This window comes from Pyxicephalus adspersus, chromosome 3 (assembly GCF_032062135.1).
Source record: "Pyxicephalus adspersus chromosome 3, UCB_Pads_2.0, whole genome shotgun sequence".
Lineage (NCBI taxonomy): Eukaryota > Metazoa > Chordata > Amphibia > Anura > Pyxicephalidae > Pyxicephalus > Pyxicephalus adspersus.
Genome location: NC_092860.1, coordinates 35,076,300 through 35,093,654, shown reverse-complemented (window position 1 = coordinate 35,093,654; position 17,355 = coordinate 35,076,300). Strand labels below are relative to the sequence as shown.

Genomic DNA, 17,355 nt, shown 5'->3' with positions numbered 1-17,355 from the left:
AGTTCATATTATATGTATTGAATGTTTATAAGTGTAAAAAAATTGTTGTTTTTGATTTAGGTATTTCATACAGATCCTCTTCCCTAGTATATTATTTGTAGAGCATATTAGGCTTTTAACAAAGAAAGGTTAGCAGCTGTTTTCTGTTTTAATCCAATGTGAGGGGGGGCTATTATGCTGTATGTAAATTCAGATTGTTGTCCTGTTAAGAGCCTAATAGTATATTGCCTTAGTGTTACACTGACCGTGATTAACTTGAAATATTCAGGTAAACTGTTCCTGTTCACCTGACTAAACAAATATGTTTTAATTGTTGTCCTTAACATAAGGTTTGCCTGTGATCATACAAATCTGAGGGTTGTCATTGCTGACCTTCTAAAAATGTTAGCTTTCATGCTGACACAGGGCCATATTTGCATTCTGTGTTACTTACTGGTTCAAATACATTAAGTTTGTTTCTCATTACCTGTAAATACCTATTAGTTGGCCCTAATTCACCTAAACTTCTTCCCCTGTCCTTCTTGGTATTTTTCCAGCTGTGTTTTTTTAGAAAAGAAGCAAGAGTGTACAAAAGTAAACATTTACATCTAGAATGCTTTGGGGTTGGGGTGCTTACCATGAACTGTTGGTTGTTGTTATCATTGCATTTTATTTATAATGTAAAGATTGTTTTTTTTTTATTCTACAATCATTACCTAATATTGTGTTAGAATACTTAAATTTTATGCCATGGATCAGTGGATTTGTAAATAAAGTAATACACAGTTACTGACCATTTTTTACTCCTCCACAGGCTGCTTTGCTAGAACATTAGTAGAATCTGTGGGCCTTAAGAAGCTAAGTAGCTGGGCACAAGTGAACAGAGGGGCCATCGTGCTCTGCTGGTAAGAAAATCCAAATTGTTTACAAAAGTATATATATATATATATATATATATATATATATATATATTTATACCAGTCCAGTCGTCTGCTTGTGCATGCTGTATTTTTGTTAGTCAGTAAATTTCTATAAATTATGCTGTGAATTTATATGAGTTATGCTGTGCTGCAAGGTAAATTGGGGTGTAGATGGTTTACATTTACAGATTACCTCCTGCGGTTCATTTCTGTCCAGATTTATATGTACGTTGTCTTTCATGAAAATTTATTTTACATTGTAGGCCTATAATTCTTAGGCATAACTCACTGAAATTAAATATGTCCAATATTTAACAAATTTATTACTAAACTTTAAACAAAAAAACAAAAATCTGTTAAAACAAGGTGCATAAAAATTCTGAAACCTGTAATATAACTGTACAGTAGCACATCACCAGGAACATCTGTGCACCCGCTGGGGGACAAATCTGAGGAAAAGAGAGCAACCCGAGAATGAGATCTGATGGGCAGGACACTGGAGGACACCGATGGGACCAGTGTGTATTTTTAGCTACCCTGAGTGTGGCTCAGAGTTGCCGCTTTCAGCATGTTTTTTTTTTGCCCTGAGCCACACTCGGGGTTACCGCCAAGGAGGTTAAACAACTAAATACAATCGCCACTAATATTTCAGTTTGTATGTTCTCCAAATACTGGTCTCTCCATAATGCAGGTTTAATGGACCTAATGTCAGCAATGCTGTCAGCCTCCCTTGGCGTTTTCAGTTTGTGATATTTCAGTTGCAAAATACTCAAGCCACATCTTCTATTCACAAGCATTGAATATATATATATATATATATATATATATTTTTTTTTTTTCCAATTATTGTGTGTGTGTGTGACACACATGTGTCTGTGCTGCTATAGTATACACTCTTCTAATTTGAAGTCTGTGTGCTGTGATTCCAGCTAAAGGTAATGCCTGTACATCAGCTTTTATTATGTGTCATAACCAAGGGCACATGGCTTGCTAATTCCATCTTCTTTAGGCTCTACCCTTCACCTTTTTCTAATCTTCATTAAGAATGGCTGGCTTGCTTTTTACGAGGCGATTGACTCGTAGGAGAATTCTTTGCAGCTCTGATACTGCAGTTAATAAGCCCTGTAGCTTGACTTGTAATGAAGCACAGGCGGATGATGGTCATTGTTCAGTGATTCAGTCAATGTAATCACCTACCCCTCTTATTCTAGTACATATTGTTTAGTAGTAAGTCATCTCCTATCGGGTTTAGTTTATTGTTTCCAGATTACAAGAAGTCAGAAAATCTGTTCATAGTTGCTGTTCTTACGTCTACGTTTTTTGATTTGATTGGAAATTCCTGCAGACTGGTAAATCAGTGTTTTTTTTAAACTTTGCTTAACAGAAGTGCTTTCTTTAAACTATTTCTGCTCTTCAGGTTATTACCTAAAAGAAAACCCCTGTTAGTATAGCAGTAGATAGCAGTAATGATGCCATTGGGCTAAAACAGTTTTATAAAAACATATGCTGTACTGTTTATTTTATTTTGTTACCTAGTTATTTATTTTTGTATTCATATGGAAATGTAATATTCTTGGAAGTTCAGATGGGTGGTCGGTGCAGACATTTCCAAGTGGCTCCAGGTGGCCCCTATCGCTGTGTTGGTTCTTAGTGAATCTCCATGATCCTTTCCAACGACAAATGACTGCATGATTCATGAACGAGGGCTGTACATACAGCGCTGTTCTCCTCTAGGGAGAGGGGAGGGGGAGAACGATGGAGCGGCACCCCACTGTGCTCTCTCCTCTTCATTTGCATTCTGATTGTTTGTCATCCAATGTCCATGGTTCTGCCAGGATGGTCGTTATGGACAATGAGCGCTGTACACACGCAAGATTCTCATCCGATATCAGCCCTAACCCAATTATCAGATGAGCATGTGTGTATGTAGCCGTAGACATTTGTGGTTGATGTGTTTATGTATTATGATGTGTACATTTTATATATACTAAATTAGTTCATTTTCCTCTGTTTTAATTTCTTTTAGCCTTCTTCAGAGTTCAGATGAGGAAATTGCTGCTAAAGTAAAAAACGGACTCAAAAGCCTTGTAGGTAAAGCAAAAGACTCTAAAGAATCAAAAGGAATCCAGGCACTGATAGAAAACCTAAATTCTCCCTAGATTTGTTATTCTTTCTGCTGTGTATTGGAATATTTGCCTGTGTAAGAGCTGTACACATTATATGGTAATGGCTATGGAGAGAACTGCTATAATGTTTTATATTTATAAATAAACCCTCCTTTAACTTTTCATGGTTTGGTTTTCTTTTCTTATGTGAGATTACCAAGGCTGCAGTAACCTGTTACTATTGTTGTAAGTTGATCAAATTTGGGCATTTGGAAAACTTGGTATTCAGAAACAAAGAACATTCTGGTGTATAACAGTTAACTGTTGTTTATTTTTTTTTTTTTTTTGCTGGCTGGCTAAAACACAGCAGGTAGCATCAAAGCTTAATTCAGCAGGACTTCACTACGTGTATAAAATGTCACCCAAAACAAACGTGTTATCCAACATGGATGTGGTAGAGAGTTGCACTGTGCATCTGGTATAATGGATCTGTGGGCATTTCATTCATGTGTCTCTGCTTGAACAAGATTGGAATACTAAACATTAGTGTCAGAACCCAGAACACAGTTGCATGCTTTTAGGATTACATTAAAGAAATAAAATTCTTTGTTCACTTACAGTTTCTCTTCTCCAGCAGTCAGACTAAGGGGTCATTTTATGTTCAAGAGTGGTGTGCGTGGGTATATGAGTGGTATGGCTGAGACCTGCAGTTTTATGGTCTCACTTCTTCTGCCCTATCCATTTTGTGAAACTGTGCTTCATTCACCTCCTCTGTTGCTTCCTAATGAATATCCCTCTACTCCTCCTGTTCTAAATTATCAAGAGGTAGCAATGACATGAACAAGAAAAACCCTACCTCTGCTAAGATTGACACTTACACACATTGTGCAGGAAATAAGACATGGTAAGTTAGTTTTGAGGGAATGATCATCTGAAGGGAGCCTAAAGGCAATACCACTCCTCGACATGTATTATAGCAAAAAGGAAAAATATGTTTAAAAATGAATTTTTTTTGACCATTCTATCTTTTCATGTCTTCATCCATATGCAGGAAATACTGTCTTTTTGCTCTATCTAGCTACGGACCTTAAAGGAGAAGATAAATTGCAATAGGAGCAAAATGGAACAGTTAGCCTCTGCTAGAGGCATGTGCTTAGTGAACAGAAAAGAACAATTATGTGTGTTCCCAGATAGCAGTTCTTTTTGACATTGATAGAACTTTTGGCTGCATGTCCTCCCTGTAACACCCATAGTGTACTTCAGTGCAATCAGACTCTTAGAATTTTGGCATTGCTTGGTTCCATCTTGCACACACGAACAGGCTTACAATTATTATTGCTAGTGTTATTGCATGCTAAAAGTGCACATTGTTTTCTTCAAATGTGGACATTTACATTGACATTAAGAGTACCGGTACTAAACAAAACAAACCAATCGAATGTTGGATGCTGAGTTATCCTTCTGCTTGCCTTTAGAAAACAGGATAATACAACACAGTAAAAAATGGAAGGGAATGCTTTCAGTGCTTCATACAAGCCTCCACATTCAGGAGACTCCTTCAAGGACTAATTTCCTGTCATTGTAACTCATACTGTGTCCCCTCCAGATGTTTCCATTAAAAATCCTTTTCTAAAAAACATTTTTTTTTTTGTATTAGGAAGCAATTGTCTGTCATCTCAGAGATAGGAAGCACCTGAGTTTACCTAGAATCTATTTTAAAAATGTTTGTCCTAGAAAACAAGTACAAAGCTGTCCTACATTGACTTTTTTCTTTGGCTAAAATATTTTTACATTCTAGTAATTCGTCATCAAATAGTGGTTTTGTTGAAAAAGTATTTCTGTATACTTGTCAAGGTACAGACTGCTAGTAATGGTGCCCAATATTACAGTAAATTCACTTAGTATATTCAGCCCACTAATTAACAGTAAAGTAAGTATGTCCAGTGTTTCAGTCAACTTTGACAGGTGAAACCAATTGGGTCGTACATTAAGCGATTACACAGACCTTGCTGCTTCAAAGACTCTTGTGTACATACAACTCTAAGTACAAATAATGGCTACTGCCAAGTAAATACATTTATATCCAAATTGATCAATCCTATATGTTGGTAACTGCTCCGTCATATCTAAACAATACAGTTGTGTTCAGAATAATAGCAGTATGAATAAAGCATAAAAAATAGCTGTTATTTCCATACACTCAAATGCATTGGGAATGTTGCACATTCTATTCCAAATCAAAACATGAAGAAAAACTTACTAAATTTGAATTATTTCAGTTATATTTTGATCATATTGTACATTTATTTATTTCACCAACTAAAATTAATAGATTAACGTAAAAGCTGTTGCTGCTTTAATAATTGTATATTTTTTGGTAATAACATTTTTAGATTCTACCATTAAAGCCATATGTCCAGAATATGGGATACTAATTTTCAGTTTGTTTCCAGTTTGTTGTTATTACGTAAGCACATTGTGCTGTAGTAATAGTCCCTTTGTTTTGTTACTCAAGGTTAAATTGTACTGAAAAAAACTCCTTTCACATATCCTAAGGAAATTGAACCTTTCCTTGTATCTAATTCTGTACAAAAACATGGAACTGGGCACACGTCTATTGGCTCTGGAACCCTGATCCTAAAATACCACAGGAATTATTCTGATCACTTCCATCCTTGTATTTTCCACAAGTCAAAAAAAGAATTTAAAGCCATGCTGCTAGTCAGTCATTTACCTAATGAAGAAAAAGTTCAAAATCAAAATGTAAAAATTTGCACATTCAGCACCCTATACTCAAAATCTAGAGGCAAGCATTGAAAACCTTTACAGTATGGTCCTAGAATTTGGGAAAAAACGTACTGTTCCATAAGGTTATCAGGTATTTCCTGAATCAGCATTCTCTGGTGTTAATGGGTGTTAAATGTTAATAGCCAGGTAATCATCTGTGGTTTGCATACATGGTACCCAATAGTGTGTCATCCATTGCTTTTACATATTTGTATGAAAAACATTATGCTATATGTACATGCAAATGCCTATGTTTAGTGAAGACCCAGATTTTTTTTTTGTCATAACACCTATTTCACAAGGAGACATTTCACTGGGGTTTTATGTAAGTAAGAATCTGTACACTAAGGAGATAATAAAACCTATGAGCATCCATTTTATAGGTTTATTGATTGGCTGGGTTTGAATTCTCTTTACCTTTTACATACCTTGTTTTATACTTTCCACAACGCATCTGGAATTTGAGGATAGAGGCAAAGCTTAATCTCAGAGGCCAATGTTTCAATGTTTCACCTTGACCTAGGATCCACAGAACTACAAAGCAACATAGGGATTGATTTTAGGACAAACAGGAAGAAATATGCTTGCCTATCCAATAATTTTGGTATTGGTCGCTGCAATTTTTTAGCCCTTTGGTTGGTTTAAATACTGATTGCTGCAGTTCTGTTTCGCCGTACATCCTGTAGTGTTGTCATTCGGTAGGAGAAATCACAGTGCAATGGGGAACGGGTACTGAAGTATGGAACATTTGGATTAGCCGGGGAGTGGCATTGCATTGGCTGTGAAAAAAAACACATGCTACCAGAAAGCCAAGGAAGTTCATTCAATCTCCTTTTACTGTATGCATTTGTATACAATCTAACAGGCTCACTTGAGGAGCAGTATATAGGGTCTGCCATTTAGACCTTCCTTTGAAAATGCTAGTTACCTACTGGTTTGATTACATTGTATGTCCCTACCCTGAACAAGCATAAAGATCACATTAGAAGTTCTCTCTATTTCTTTTTTGGTTACATAGTATTAAAACCAGAAGGTCAGCATGATATTCATGAATCAAGGACCATACGTCAACAATTTTCACCCCAATGGAAAGTACAGTTGGATTGGTGACTAGCACTCTCACCTGCAGCACTGGGTTACCTGGTGTCACATGCAGCTTTTTTCCTTACGCAGAAACTCCAGACATTTTGATTTCTGTGTTAGGCACTGCTACTATCCCCTACCAAAATTACAAGAGGTTTTTCTCACTTCCCATGACCTCATTATCTTTTCAAAGACCAATAAAAAACCTCTGAGCAGCTCCACTTCAGATAAGTAGTATTACCACCCATTCCCAATTACCCGACTATCTTTCTGGAGACCAATAGCCAACCCCTGAGCAGCACCACTTCCTATGAACCTATGTTAACCAGCCTTTAAGCATCATCACTCCAGATAACCACGACTGCTTTAAAGAACTAATAATCCACAAAGAAAATGGAGGGAGTATGACATTTTTTTTTATTAGGAATATTTTATTTATTGCACCCACTGGTAGAACAAGGGTCAATACATAAGGAAATAAACATTTGCTCGTTGTAAAACATAAGTTCACTTTATAAGTTTAATGAACAAGGTAAAACTGCCTATTTACACATCAAACCACAAGTAAGCAAAAGCCTTTTTTTTTGTTATATTATTGAATATTTTAACTGCATAAACCACAATGCTAAGTGCTGCTGCGCACCTTTTTGATGTGTGTTGCAGTACTCTGTACCTTAACGCTTGAATAAATAGGTGTATTGTGTTGTGCTTAGCTATGATTTGTTGCTGCCCATGTATATTTTGGAATACCATTCACAGTGAATGTTTTTTTTTATCTCAGTAAGGCTTGTAATAAATCAGCCCCTATGTGCCCATGACTGGACATATCTGATAGAACCAAGAAGTTCACCTATACTAATAAAATCATGGGAAACACATTTGATATTTGAGTTGTTTTTTCCTATATAATTTCATGAAGGCATATAAAACTTTCATGACCTTCACCTAGATACAATATAATTGTTCCTAGTATAATCCATTCTTTAAAAGTATGTGAAAGTTAATTTGAAGTAAACCATTGCAGCTGCCCTCAAGAATTTTCATCAATAGAGATATGCAATAATAATGTAATGTTCTTATAGACTGCAAGCCAATTGTTCACACTGATAACATTAGGTATAGATTTAGATTCAGTGTTAAACTTTTTTTTTAATGGTTAATCTTGTATTTTTTTATCTTAATCTACTTTTCCCTCTGATAAAGTATAGATTTGGAACTTTACCATACCTATTAGTTATGTGAGTAAGCTATGTTGAAAACTTGGTAAAAATGTTGGTAGTTGCAAAATATAGAAAACACAATAAGACTAACTATATTGCATGGAGTGCATGAATTAGGATGTGTGTAAGCAGATTTATTGTGTATACTCACCTCAGAAAATAAAATTTCCTTTCCTTGCATGCCATGTTTTGAAATGGTTATAATATGATTCTGGTGGTCCTATCATTTTTTTTTTTACAGTGAGGTCATTGTATACATTTCAAATTGCAAGCCGCCATTGTATTGCATATTTAGCCTTTTATCCCTAATTGAGTCATGCTTGGGTCACGTATATCTTTTAAGGCCAACTTAATTTCACTGGAACCATGAAAGGCTGGGATGGTAAACATGGTTTGTGAATGTTTCTATTGTCCTATGAACAATCCAGAATTTTTGTTTAGATGCCAAGTGTTTGCAGAAGTTAGATTTGGCCAACACCAGGAATATTCAGTGCACATTATCATTGGACCTACCTAAAGGTTTGTGTCAAGGGAAAAATACACATTACATTTGAGCTTGTATTTTCATTTGAGATACTTCCGTGATTATTTTGTTGTTAGGTGCAATTGACCTGCAGTTGATTTTCTTCATTGCTGCCTCAAACTACTTTCTGCATGTAGATTGCAACAGTAGACTGTTTAAAGTAACAGGTCATGTTTAGCGTTTTGGAGAGAGAAAATTACAAATATTTCACTTCTTCAAACATTTTATCATTTCTATGGTGTTGTCCTTTAAATATGCATTTTGACAGGGTAACAGATATAGATCAATCCTTGTTAATCTCGTCAGTGGTGTCCTGGCAGATGCTGTGTTGGCACAGCACAGCACTCAGTCATCTTCTGCATAGCTCGGCCAGTAAAATTAACTTTTCCTCTTTTCTTTCGGATTGCAGTATATTCATAGGATTTTAGTTTGCTATAGTAATCTGAGAACTTGTTATAGAGAATGGAAATGGGCATTCCATTTAGAATGATCCCAAAAGCAATGCAGAGGAAAGCAAACAGACGACCAAGGTGAGTTTCTGGGTAAGTGTCTCCATATCCCACTGTGGAGATGCTGACCTGGAAACAAATAACAAAAGTATTAATGTATTCAAATTCTACACAGCACCTGATTCCTTTCTAAGTAATTACTATAATAGGGAAAGCAGAAAAGGTTAAGATTACTGCTAACACGGAAAAGCCCCATGGGCCTGATTTAGCTGCTATTTTTTATCCTCAGTTTATCTCAGTGAACGACAAGTATACAGACCTCCAATGCAATGCAGCAATTGAGTAAATCTTTGTGTCTGATTATATTATTACTATATTATGTATCATGACATTGAGCTATGTTCACTTTTAGGGTACTTCTATTTTCCTCTCCCAAAACAAGCATTGTAGGTTATTTTGTTTTCCATTTATATTTGGTCTAGTACATATATGACAATGTTGGTTTCCATGAAACATCGCCATTTGAACATCACTGTACACCTTATGCATTGTACAAAACAAACAAAGAATGGCACCTGAAAACCAGAACAAACATAAGTCCAGATGTTCTATATTTACTAAGCCTAAATCACTTTTCTTAAAAATGTAACTGGAGCAAAGCTGGATTGTTACTTTAGATAGGTGGAGGAAGTGTATAAACTTTTTTCCCCTCACATTACTATATGAGGTATATTTAAAAAAGTAGGGAACAGAACAAATTTCATGCTTCTCATGTTCCCTACTTAAAAACCTGATTGCCTCTTTTATAACCCATTACAGGTAGTCCCCGGGTTACATATGAGATAGGGATAGTAGGTTTGTTCTTAAGTTGAATTTGTATGTAGGATGGAACAGGTACATTATTTTAATAAATGTAATTAGGTCAAATGTTTGTCTCAACATATTATTAGGCAGAGTGGTGTCAGTTACTGCATAAAATCCACACTGAGCTAATCGCAAACAAAGCAAAAAACTGGAGCAAGCTGTGCTTATGCAAGAAGAAACAACTGCAGAGTTTGTCTTGGTCATTACAGAGTTACAAGATGTTGCAGAAGAGCTCAGTCTCTGCTGTGTTTAGCAAAAAATTTCTTCTGGAAGTCATTCATACTGCCCTGTTTGTATCGGGAAGCCCCCCGTTCGTATCTAGGAGTAACTTTTGGACTACCTGTACTGTATTTTAAAGTGAGAACAGGTTTTGTTCTCTGGCAAACAAGCTTGTAAAGATGTAGAACAGAGGTATTGTAGGATCAAAAACTCCATAATTTAAAATGAGTAACTGTTTTTCAAATTTTAAAATGACAACAGCTAAACAATTAGCATACAATTTGCATAAATACTGCTTATGCTTAGTGGGGGCAAATGGGCCATGTTTTTAACGCTGCAATCCTAAGTATAGCCATTTTTGAAACATTCTTTCCTCTGTTGGTAATAGATGGTATATGAATGATCATTCCATAAACAGGTAATTTGGAAGTAAACACAGTCATTTGATCCTTCCTGAAGTTCTTTCCATTAAATAGTAGATTAGGAAAAGCTATGAGATCAACAATAATGGGTAAAGCCCTGTAATCTTTTGTAACCAAATATTACAATACAATAGGCTGACTTTATTTTGCTGATTTAAAAATGTCTATAAAGGGTTACCAAGCTATGCATGTTATTGATACTATTTACAATGTAATTAGAGCCTGAAAGTGCTATAAACATCTGATCTACTAATTGTACTGGAGAATTTTAGAATTATCTGACCATTATAATAAATGCTCGAGTTAAGTGGAAAGGCTGCAGAGTGGTTCCATGTTCTTGAAGTTAAGTTGTGCAAGATTTAGGTTTATATAGTCCTGCCACGATTGCGGCCTGATATGCATCATCTCAACAACTTTATCAAGGAATTGTTGATGGCTTTACCTAATTCTCATTTAGTCTTACAATCACCATCATACAAAAACAATGTTCTATAAGTCAAAACAGAAAAAAAGTATGGAATTTGGCTTACACACACCACCCCCTACAGTACTCTCATGTAGAAAGTTATAATTCACACCACTTGGGCAGAGCTGAATCCCAAAAGGACGGGATAAGAGGATGTGACACATAACACAGTAATACCATATTTAATAAATATTAATGCACAAGATGACTTGTTTTTAGGAGTTATTTTGGCCACAACCTTAATATAAATAATAATGTTGTTCATGCAACAACCTTAAGATAACAAACATTTACAGAATAAAGTTAAAGTTTATACAAACTCTACAGTGCCTCCCAGTATGAATGCCATAACCATCTGTACCAGCCACGAGCCACAGATCACACCAGCTCAGTGGGTACTTCCGAAACCTTCTACCATCATACCTAAACTTCGATTAATACCACGATCAACAAACACAAGTTGAAGTCACTGTCATTTCTACTAGATTGTAAGCTCTTCGGGGCAGGGTTCTCTCCTCCTGTATCACTGTCTGTATTAGTCTGTCATTTGCAATCCCTATTTATTGTACAGCGCTGCGTAATATGTTGGCACTATATAAATCCTGTTTATTAATAATAATAATAAAATTACGCAATCAACACCAAAGATTTACAAATTTATCATTTTCTTTTTTGGCACTATCAAAGACCAACCACAGACAGCATTTAACTCCTGTTATGAATGAATGTGCCACCACCAAAATGAAGTCTTCTCCAGAACTTTACCAACACCACATCAAACCAAGACATTTGTTCAAAAAAAACAAAATAGAGATGCTCACCTATTTTTATTTTAATTTGCTGTGTTCCTTTTGACCCTAAGACTACATACACACGTACAATGGTTCTTGTCTGATATTCATCTCGGGGCTGATATCAGACAAGAATCTTGTGTGTGTACAGTGCTTGTTGGTGAACGGGGGGTGAGAGCGCAGCGGGGTGCCGCTCCATCATTCTCACCTCTCCATCATTCTCACCTCTCCATAGAGCAGAACGGTTCTGTATGCATTGTGCTGTTGTTGGAAAGAATTGTGAAAAATACTTTCCAAAATATTGCATGTGTGTCTACTTAGCCTAATTCTGATGATTATTCTTTTATCAATAGCCAGATCAACAACAGTGTGGCACAATCTTGGACCAAAACAACGAGCCCAGGAAAATGTATTAACTCACATAAAATATCCCCTTATAACTCCAGCCCATTAAAACATATACAGTGTATTCCACCTGTCATTTTGCCCAAATATGTAATATAGACAACATGACCCAAACCATGCCTTCCTGAGAGTCTAGGGACATTAGATTGTGAGCCCCTTTGGGAAACAGTTATTGACATGACTATGGACTTTGTAAAGTGCTGCTTAATATGTTGACGCTATATAAATACTGTCTAATAACAATAATATAAAGCCTTTGTCAATGTGCCTTTACACAATCACACCTCATTTCTTCCCGTTAGCCACCCAACCCTTCTCTCCCCACCCCCAACAACCTGTCTCCATTCCCAATTCAGTCAATTCTACCTTCTCCTACGATGTGCCGGGGTGTCCATTCACTCTCTGTATTCCACTCAAGTTTTCCCTTCTATATCTTCAGTTTATTACTGATAAATCAGTTTAAAGATCTTTTCACTCTGAAGCTATCACTCATTTGTAAAGTGTACAAAGACACTGGAATTTTATTCTTATAATATTAATATATTTTCTTAACCTTTATCTTCATTTATGAGTAGTTCTTCCTTCATATTCTTAGGCATGTGGGCATTTTAATTCATACATCACATGAGCTGTTACCAATCATGAACTGTCTAACCTCAATTTCTTTTAACTCTCTGCATCTGTCCCTTTGATACACTGGAAATGTAAAGCATGGAAAACTAAAGAATGAAGAAAGAGGAAGAAGATTACATTTAAAGAGCAGGAAATTGAGGTTAGACATTCCATTGCTAGCATGCATTCTGATATATATTATATATATTCTACATGTTATATTTTACAATGCCCATGTTGTGTATAGATGGCTAATGAGGACTATATGTGTGTAATGTGTATAATACTATGTCCATGTTTTTTTGTCTGTATTGTCAGTGCAGAACACTATCTGTTATTGTAGGAGGGTGATTAGTATGAAGATTAGGTAACTGGAAGGATGGAAAAACAAGAGAAAAGTGTGTGATGTTTTGAGAATTAAAGGAAAGCCAGTAACAAGTCCTTGATAAAGTCAATAGTAAATCAGGCCTATACAGTCCTCTTTTTCCTCCCCTTTAAGAAGTGCTGGCACTGGTTTAGTGGATCATGTTACGGTTCTTAGACTGTCTAGTCATTCTTTCTTGTTCCTCCTTCAATAGAAGCCATTGTTTCCATGTGCTGAATTGATGATGGCCAGCAAGACTGAAACATCTTAATGCTTTTTTTGTAATAAGTGGCGGAATTATTTTACCCTGTATCCATGCTGTAAACCAGTGAAGATGGTTCAGGAGCATTTAGGAATGATCTGCATCATCCACTATGTTAAAATGATTAGTTAAACTCCTGTGTTTTATTTCTGGCAAAAGTGGGATATGCAATTGTGTTTTAAGAAAGCTTTACAAAGGTTCATACTAACCTTTTAGTATTTTTCTTTAAAAAGCAAATTAGGATTTATTTTTAGTGCATAGTTTAGTTTGCATGAAAACAGTTATGTGTATTTCTTACTTGTAGCAGAGGCTGTAGGAGAGCATTATTCACTCTGCCCATGTAGGACCATTGCAGAGAGATTGGTTCTCTCTCACAGATAGCAGTGGTCTATCTCCACAATGTGTTGCCCAGGGGGGAAACTTTGTGTTAACAAAAAAAAAGTAACAAAGACACCTGACCATTTTTCAACATGAACATTTTTTTAGGCTTTGGGTCCACTTCACCCCAAGCTGCCTTTATATACTTTCATTTTTGCAGGACTTGTAACTTATGTGTAGTTTATAAGATCTGAAGAATGTGACATAGCTTAGTACAGGATAGTTGTATTTTATGCAAGATTTTAGTGGTGTCACAGATATACAGAAGAGAATACCTAACTGCCTGTTTCTGTATGATGAAAAGCCTTAAGATAAATGGAATAAATGTGTGTGTGTGTATATATTTATATATATATATATATATATATATATATATATATATATATATATTTATATGCATGCACTCTGTTCATAGTTCCATCCATAGTCTCTCTGGAGCCTCGATTCTGACACCAGCTTCTTTCAACATCAGTGTTTTTTTTTTACCAATTTGAGACATATCTATGTGCTACAGATATGATTTGTCACCACTCACTGCTGCTTTGACCACTTAGATCTGAAGTCCAATGTATTCTTTCTCATTGTCAAACTGATATGAGTTTTCTGTAACAGCAGAAGATATTGTGGAAATATCTTGTGGAAATATCTTCAAATATACTTGTTATTTATACTCAGTTCATTCCCCAGGTTAGAAAATGTGTATTATGTGGTAGATATTATATGTATTTAGTGTTTTTTATGAATTAAAATATATCCCTTGTAGTGATGATAAAATCAGGGGAATTGCCAATTAGCAAATGTTCATTTGGCCTGGATATTAAGACATCTATCTGTCTGATCTACAAAGAATCAAATAAATCATGAACACCAGGCAATTTGGACAAATCACAAAAGTTTCAAACATTTGAAGTGTTTTGTAGACACTGAAAGCAAAACTTACTGCTGCCCACCACCAGGCATGAGGAATACTTGTGAAGTTTGTGCCCGAGACATCATGTTCAACTGTGTAGACCATGGCTGAGAAGGAAAATATTCCCATGGCAATGAAGAGTAATAGACAGCCCACTTGCTGATAGCACTGTCGAAGAGTGAACCCAAAAGCCCTTAGTCCTGTAGAATGGCGTGCCAACTTAAGAATTCTGAATATACGCATCAGCCTCATTATTCTAAGTACTTGTCCAACTTTGCCAACTCTTCCCACAGCCTCTATTTCATGCTCATGGCTGGTCTTTTTACCACCTTCATCATCATCAGAAAACTTTTCAAGAAGCATTTGTAGATACAGTGGCAATATTGCAATGAGGTCCACAGCATTAAGAACACTGCGCAGAAAATCCTGTATGTCTGGAGTAGAGATGAGACGCAGTATGTACTCCAAAGTAAAAAATGTAATACAGACGGTCTCCACATGCTCTAAATAAGGTTTACCACTAGGAAGCCCAGCGGCATTTTTGTACTGCATGTCTTCAACTGTGTTAAGTGTCATAGCTACAACTGAAATGAGAACAAAGAAGCTGGATGCAACCGCTATGGCTTTGGCTGTGACTGAAGAGAAGGGTTTTTCCATCAAGTTCCATATACAGCGTCTCATCTGTCCATAAAGCATTCCTCTAAAAAGTTCCTCATTCTCCTCTGTCTCCATTTCAGCTCTGAGTTCCCTTTGGATCTTTAACTGCTCACTAAGCTCGTCTTGCCTCTCCTCAAATGATATTCGACAGCAACGAGGAGTATGCTTTACTCTTACACCCCAATAGTTGATTTCTTCCAGAAAGCTGCGAGGGCACAACTCATCCCTCACCCACAACACCCCAGTACGATAGAAGTTGTAGATATGATGGAATATTGCTGGGTCTCGGTCAAAGAAATAGACATCATCCACTGGGCTGTAATCATCACATAAATCTAGTTTACGCTGCCGATCAGTATATGTTGCCAATCTTCCTATCCGAGTTTTGGGATAACTAGCTGCTATCATGTAGGATATAAAGTAAGCTGTGCCACCCACGTTGATGTGTAGCAAGCTGCTGCGAACATTTCCAAAAACAGAGGGAGAAAGTATACGTATGTCTTGATCATCCTCATAGGATCCATTTTCATGGCTAGAAACAAACTGCTTTTTCCATCCATCCAGTCGTTTTTCTTCTCGCTCTGCCCATTTCTGTTCCTCTACATCATCATCTTCATCCTCAATGTAATAAACAAAATTGCTTTCAGAGGTCCACTTGAAGCCACTAGAATCTCTAGCCAGGTGAAATCGTTCCTCGTCACCACGGGGTCTTCCAGATCCTTCTCTAAAAAATGACAAAGGAGGAGCCCTGGCCCTCTGTCTGTATTGCAGCATGCCTAGTCAAAGTTCATGAAAAGATCAGTCATACAAATATGCCAAGAGCAATGGCCATCTCTGTATATCATATTTCTATGTCTCCCTGAATTATATCGCTACAGAAGCAAACAATAGCAAAGCATTTTATGCTGTATGTGTCTCTGGCAGTTTTAAGTCCTGCTGACAAAGAAGATTTAAATACTTAAGAAGGGATTTTCATGTTATTATCCCGTTCAGCTTCCAACTTACAACATTCACTGGAACTCTGAACAAATGTGTCACACTGATAGGACTAGACATTTCAACTGAACACTGAATTGACATGAATGTTTTTTTCCGAACATGTTTATTATGTATAGGGAGAAACTGGAATACTTTTCAGTAAATATGACATACACATAGATGTGATTAATATAAATATGTAGATTATTATGTCCCCTTCAGTTGCACATGGAACACTGAATGAAAAAGAACAAGAAATGTAGATGCTAGTAGTATGATCAGTAATTATACTTAAAATATATATACAGGCATGTGGAAAAAAAATACATCCTCTTTCAAATCAGATGGTCTTTAGCAGGTCTTAAAACTGGATACATACAACTTTGGATAACAGTACATGAAATATACAAGTGAAAATACAAAAGCAGTGTGTGAAAAATTAGGTACACTCCTACAACTTCCATTGAAATTCAGAGGGTACTGCTATCCAAATGAACTTGATTAATTGATAATTAGCAAATGTGATCACAAGTGTGAAAGTCTTTGGTATAGATGAGATGATGGAGATGTTTGGTTATAATGCAAAGCATTAGGTTTGGTGAAAACCAAACACAGCATGTCGGTACAAACTCCTTTGTATATCAAATATCACTACAAATACCAACAATCATGCAAAGTGGTGGAGGGTTGATGATGTGGGCCACAGGACCTGGGCATCAAGCAGTCAACCATGCATTCCTCTGTATACCAAAGGCTGAAATTGGGTCCTGCTACAGGACAATAATCCCAAGCACGCCAGCAAATCTACAACAGAATAGCTGAAAAAGAAAAGAATCAAAGTGTTGCAATAAACTGGTCATTGTCCAGACCTTAACCTACGGTAATCAGGTGGGACCTATAAAAGAGCTTATCTTAAACAAATGACTGCTAACCTCAATGAACTGAAACAACATTGTAAAGA

At 36.3% G+C, this 17,355-nt stretch overlaps 2 protein-coding genes across 3 annotated transcripts in view; one reads left to right on the top strand and one right to left on the bottom strand.

Moving 5' to 3' along the window:
* The window catches only part of PUM3 (pumilio RNA binding family member 3), a 35,466-nt gene extending 32,279 nt beyond the window's left edge, over window positions 1-3,187 (top strand). For both annotated transcript variants that reach the window (XM_072404209.1, XM_072404210.1), the window contains 2 exons: window positions 794-884; window positions 2,926-3,187. In XM_072404209.1, the coding sequence (XP_072260310.1) occupies window positions 794-884; window positions 2,926-3,058 (224 nt within the window). In that variant the 3' untranslated portion in view covers window positions 3,059-3,187. The remainder of the gene's footprint in view (window positions 1-793; window positions 885-2,925) is intronic.
* A 4,088-nt stretch (window positions 3,188-7,275) lies between these two features.
* KCNV2 (potassium voltage-gated channel modifier subfamily V member 2) lies at window positions 7,276-16,324 on the bottom strand. Its single transcript, XM_072404208.1, has 2 exons — window positions 14,790-16,324; window positions 7,276-9,195 (listed from the first exon to the last, which is right to left on the bottom strand). Exons 1-2 carry the CDS (start codon window positions 16,188-16,190, stop codon window positions 8,920-8,922), a joined length of 1,677 nt encoding a protein of 558 aa, XP_072260309.1. The 5' UTR covers window positions 16,191-16,324; the 3' UTR covers window positions 7,276-8,919.
* Between the last annotated feature and the right edge of the window lie 1,031 nt (window positions 16,325-17,355).

What these genes read in the sequence shown, in the direction of transcription:
- KCNV2 (XM_072404208.1), bottom strand. Translation starts at nt 16,190, where the DNA reads ATGCTGCAATACAGACAGAGGGCCAGGGCTCCTCCTTTGTCATTTTTT. An exon ending in ATGCCTGGTGGTGGGCAGCA is followed by an intron (nt 9,196 to 14,789) that starts GTAAGTTTTGCT and finishes ATTTGTTTCCAG; the next exon opens with GTCAGCATCTCCACAGTGGG.